Raw genomic sequence first — 5,622 nt, forward strand, 5'->3', positions numbered from 1 at the left:
AAACAAGCCACCGATAGTCCGAATGTTGCAGCTTTCTTGTAATTACTCTGGAGAAAATTTGTCTCGGTTCAATCTTCCCTTCTATAAGATTATGGTTCTGGAGAAAACAGAATTATTTTCCATAATGTCCCTTACCAGTCACTAACAGCAACAAATCCATATCAGAATCTTGAGATTAAATGGGCAATGTGGCATCTGAAGTAGGTACCCTTGGCTGGCTCTCAAGCTACAATTTTCTTGTAAATCCAAACAATTGAGTGGTTACTGTTAGTGATTTGGAAGGCGCATTATTAGAAATTAATCGGTGCTTCTCAGGACCACCATTTCATACAAGGGGAGTGTAAAATTAACGTCTTCGATTTTTCGGCACTGGTTTAAATTCTTTTGCTAAATTCTTATGCTAAAATAAGTCTCCTGTCAAATTTTCAGCTGATTCGGATAAAATTTCGAAGTGGCTCAAGTTGATTTAGTGTTTTTGGGCTATTTTCAATTTTGGGAAAAATCTATCAAGAGATATAAACGTCGAAAACTATCGCAACAACATCTATACGGAAGCTTTTGGTGTGTTTTACAAGTCTTGTGAACATTGCGATTCGTTCCGTTCACGTTTTGTCCAATGTAAAGTGATTTTTAAGCTTTTAAGTGCATAAAAATACTGTTTCCCCCAAAAGTCGTTGTTCTACAAAATTCTTGAGTTTATTAAGAATTATTGTAAAATAATTATATTATTATTCCTTTTTTCCCCTGGAAATTTTAAAAATATAATTGCCGATGTGCGATTTACCGTTAGATTCAAAACACAGTCGCTTCATTACGGTGGAAAAATCAATTTATTTTGGCTTTCGACTTGTAGGTCTGGAGTTTTACACATAAATCGTACTGTTGGGCCTTGTATCTTCAACTTTTCATCTTAGTCTCGTCGAGAAAGAGTTTCGCCAGGCAGCTCTTACGCTTTGAGCACTGGTATATATGCCTGTTATCGCATATTTGTCATATCTTTGCTGGGCTTCCTATTCATATGGGTCAAATATGTGATAATAGGCAGCTTAGCACAGAGAAGACAAGTCGGCACATGAAGATGATTCGCTACTATGCAATGCGACTACGCTAGTTTTGAAATGTCTTGTATCTCACATTTGAAACTGTCCTACCATAACTATTTGTGTAGAAAACACATCCTTCCGCTCGAATTGTACGCGCCACTCACGATTCTGTTTCTTCTTTTCTCCTACAGGATGCCCACGGCGTGAGTCATCAATACTAAGCCGTCGCCACCACGATCGAGCCAGTTACCATCTCCCAGCATTTGCCGTCCCGACCTGACCAACATTACCGGTCCACCCTGTCCCCCGGACGCTTTCCGCTGCGCTTCGGCACCGTGTCGCAGCACGAAACAGTCAACCCGGACCATACCCGCCTACCGCCGCCATCGCCGCCACCACCCCAGAAACCGACCCAAAATGTGATAGTGCCACAAGCGGCGAGCTTCAGCCAGCAGATCGCGAATTACTTCCTCCGCATCCGCCGTCGAACGACGCAAGTTGTTCACCATCAAGATAGCACCCCCGGTCATTCCCTATCCCCGGAAAGCTCCAACTCCGCTAGTAGCACCCCCAACGCACCCGCCACCATGGCCGCCACGGATGGCCAAATAATACTGGCTGCGTCCCGCTTCGGCGATACGCAACCAGTCTATCTGAAAGATTTCGCCAAAACCGATCTTCCTGCTGTGGGGAAAATCGTCAAAGGCCAGTACTACAACCTGGGCGTCCCAACTCTATCCAACCCCTCGCTTCAGAGTACGGCTCTATTTCTGAATGCTGGTAGAAAGTATCAAATCCTAGCGCAGCCCATCAAAATCAAAGAGGGTCGCAAGAGTGCCAACGTCGGGCCTAAGGTTCTGATCCCCGAAACCTACCCGGGCTACTTTGAACTCCTCAGCGAAGATGGTCGTTCGACGCGTTGCATCGAGAGCGTCCTCGAACTGTCCAGAAGGCGAAACTTCAGGGTGCTGGTGCGCGAAACGGTCCGCTGCAACCACAACAGTAAATCGCTGCACGCCGGCGAAATTCTCACCACGATCTCAGACAACGGCAAGTATCTGCAGTGCAAGACGTCCAAGGACGAAGTCGTCAATTTGCCATTAGAAGCCAAAGCCAAATTTTCACCTATTGCTAAAGAGGATAGTATTAGCGGTGTACATACAGTCAACAACCTGTTGCAGAAACGAATGCCAGTAACTGTTAGGTAGGTTGACCATTCTTTACCGATCTCTTCTCGTGGCAGTGCTTTATTCTCTTTTTCTCTCCAACAGATTAGTCCACGGAACGGCACCCAAAGGGCTGAAGCAACCGTTCGTGCCGGAGCTGCGTCTTCTGGGGTGCGTCGAAGTGGACCGGATATTTGCGTTGCCGCTTCAGAAAGATATGGATTTGATCTCGGTCCCGCTGAATGCCAAGATAAAGATCCAAAGAGCGAAAAATATGGACCAGCTGGATCACTTTATCGAGTATTCTCGCTTTCTGGACAAAGCGCAACGCCTTCTGGTTGACGCCCGTGATCGCCTTCAAATCATCGACCTCAAACTGGGCGAGAAAGATAAGAAAGAGACCACCAAGCAAACCAGTAATCGCAAAGTGGCATCGACCCTGTCCGGCCTGACGGCCAATGGGTATTTATTGAAGAAAAGCAACAGCTGTGATTCGAATCGGTATTCGCCGCCCCTGGGTACAAGCAGTCAAAATGGTTCCGTCGCGGATGAATACGACGAAATTGACCAGATCTACGACTACGTTCGGGGTCTGGCGCCGTTACCGAAGAACCTCAACAAATTCGAAGCGATCGTGGAACCGACGTCGACCTCGAATAACAGCTATATCCCCGTGGCCACGCACCAACATAACCTCAAAACAGTCGAAAACATCAAGTCCACCAGCAATAGTATCAATAACAACTACAGCAGTCACTACGATACCGGAAACTACTCCAACATCATCAAGCACACAAACGGAAGCAGCATCATCAACGGCAACAGTCTCGAATCGACGAAACACAGTGCTGCAATTAACGCAATCAACAACAACCATATCATCGTCCACAAGGAGGAACACAAACCGATTCCACCGCCGATCGAAACGATTCCCGGCAAGAAACTACCGGAGAAGCGCCAGCGGCCAACGTTGCCAAAGCTGTACTTCAAAAACGGCCTCGGCGGTCATCACCAGAAGAGTCCAACATCGGCGGCCGTCAGTCCTATGGGAGGAGGACCACCGACTCCGGGTCATCCTCCACTGAACGGAATGGGAACGCCGAAGGAGATTGTGGTGGAGCCCCAGAGCCCGCTGTTTCACATAAGGTAAGTTAACATAGATTTGAACACAGAATTTGATCATAAACATCTGAGTTCTATTTTCCGCACAGATACAAAAGCCTCAGCTCGCTGCAGTTGGCACAGGACTCTCATCCACCGACACCGATCTCTCCGTCGCCGAAGGGCGGCATCAGCACTCAGGATAAGAATCACATGCTCTCCAAGTCGGCCAGTACCGGGCGCGAGGGAACTCTGGACTCGTCCCGCAGCGGCGGCCGAACATCCGGCGACTCCAAACTGCCGGAGAAGAAAACGCGTCGCCTCAGTCGACCCCGCAGTCTTTCGAACCTGGTGTGGGACCTCCGTCCCCACAAGTCGGAAAAGTCGAAAAAGAAACTCTACCTGCACCAGTTCGATCGACAGCAGGGGACACTGTACTTGTAGGAAGGTTTACTGTATTAGAAAGGTGAGTGAAACTATTTTTAAATATCTGGATAGTAACGAACTCACAGTTTGATATTCATTGTAGATATAAAGATTTCGTCACTACCGTTTTTAGTCAACCGCAGAAAAGTTTAGGCGAATTGAGGAACAACAACAAAACATCCAGAGAGTTGTTCTTCCCATGCAACGAACGAATTAGAGAAGTATCGAATCATCCATTTGAAAGCAGAACAACAACCTAAAAAACAGTTAACTGAATGTTTTTAGCGAAGTATAACAGAACTAAAAATGTTGATTAAAAGTCAAATAAAATGTTATAAAACAATACCCACTACTAACAAACTTACTGTTACTAATGTGTTCGATGTTTGAATTAGTCTCTCCGGCAGCGTCATTCTATAATGCTATCCTCTAGTTTAGTTCGACTTACAATGCATGGAATTTATTCGGAAGCAAGAATAGAAGGAGGGCCATTTAGGATTCTTGTATTAAGAACTCAAATGCATCACAAGCTGACCAGTCAGTAAACGAAGGAGATTAATTACAAACACTGCTATCGAATTACCAGGAAGGCAAGGGCAACACAGAAAAAAGGCATTATAGTGAGGATGCGGAAAGGAAACGCGGTTACATTGGTTAAAAAAATATCGAGAATCATAGTTTTACTTTCGCCATTCGTCGATAAGGCTGTGGTAATTATTATTACTTTAAAAGACGTACTGCTTATCTTAATCTATTCCAGAGTAAAAGACGAACATTCGTATATTCAATTTAGGTTTCGTTAAGGTGAAAAAGACACTGCTCCTTTAGTTATGTTTTAACGAATTATGTTTCGAGGCGCGAATAAGTTTAATTACATTTGAAAAGTTTAAGTTCTTTTGCTTTGTTATTCCGAAAACGCCGAAATGGAAGTATTGTGTCCCTCCTTTCTTTTCAGTCAACCAAAATTCCCAATACTTGACCAACACGAACCACCAACATGACTAAATAAATACAAATCAATGCTCAAATTTATTTAGTTTATCGTTGACGCACATCTTCCACCCCACGTTCTGCACATAAAGCTCTTGAATCACTTGACGTTTACTTTTTGAAATATTGAAAACGCTTCCATTTCGCGGACCATCAACTGAAAGCAACTGAAATTTTCACTTTTCATACGGAATCCATTATTATTATTATTATTATTTACAGGGGAATTTCCGCTCATGGAAACAGTCGGAACTATTCCAGTTTAAGATAAAACACAAAATCACTAGCGATGCACACCTAAATTTGTAAGATTTTACGACGATGCGAACTAAACCGAATGTGTGCTGATGTAGAAAGATGACTTTCGTTTGAATGAATTAAAGCAGTAACCAGTCAGAACTCTATTGTACTATTTCAATTTTCTCCACTTGACTAATTGGAATTTATTTTCGAAAAACGAGGAATTCAAAATTCATAAGTATGTATATTCTCTCATACATGTTTTTTCCATTCCGGTAGCAACTACATTTTAACCACACTAAACAAGCGCTGTTATTATAATATTGAAAATTGAAGAAAATCTAGTTCTTAGAAATATCATTCATTGGATAAGCAAACAATGGAAGTCTATTGGAAGAGTAATATTTTATTGGAGGAGATGAGAAAATAAAAATATGAAAAATTATGAAAATAAGTGGTGAAGTTCAAAATTCATTTAAAACAGAATCCGAACTCATTTGAGTACAGAAAAAACGAACAGTGGGTAATGTTTGTGACATAACCGCGAAGTGGACGTAGGACTTGACTTGACCGTGCCTTTGAAGATGTATATCCAAACCTCTCGCGTCACCTAATTTGTATAAAAAAAATCGGCTATAACAGCCCAAACATTATTT

General features: G+C 43.2%; 1 protein-coding gene across 1 annotated transcript; it reads left to right on the top strand.

Moving 5' to 3' along the window:
- The first annotated feature begins 1,271 nt into the window (after positions 1-1,271).
- Positions 1,272-5,414, top strand: LOC134217492 (uncharacterized). Its single transcript, XM_062696257.1, has 4 exons — positions 1,272-2,247; positions 2,315-3,355; positions 3,421-3,776; positions 3,840-5,414. The coding sequence occupies exons 1-3, from the start codon at positions 1,631-1,633 to the stop codon at positions 3,752-3,754; spliced, it is 1,992 nt and encodes a 663-aa protein (XP_062552241.1). The 5' UTR covers positions 1,272-1,630; the 3' UTR covers positions 3,755-3,776; positions 3,840-5,414.
- Positions 5,415-5,622: the final 208 nt, after the last annotated feature.

This window comes from Armigeres subalbatus, chromosome 2, assembly GCF_024139115.2.
Source record: "Armigeres subalbatus isolate Guangzhou_Male chromosome 2, GZ_Asu_2, whole genome shotgun sequence".
Lineage (NCBI taxonomy): Eukaryota > Metazoa > Arthropoda > Insecta > Diptera > Culicidae > Armigeres > Armigeres subalbatus.

What these genes read in the sequence shown, in the direction of transcription:
- LOC134217492 (XM_062696257.1), top strand. Translation starts at nt 1,631, where the DNA reads ATGGCCGCCACGGATGGCCAAATAATACTGGCTGCGTCCCGCTTCGGC. An exon ending in CGAATGCCAGTAACTGTTAG is followed by an intron (nt 2,248 to 2,314) that starts GTAGGTTGACCA and finishes TCTCTCCAACAG; the next exon opens with ATTAGTCCACGGAACGGCAC. An exon ending in AGCCCGCTGTTTCACATAAG is followed by an intron (nt 3,356 to 3,420) that starts GTAAGTTAACAT and finishes TTTTCCGCACAG; the next exon opens with ATACAAAAGCCTCAGCTCGC.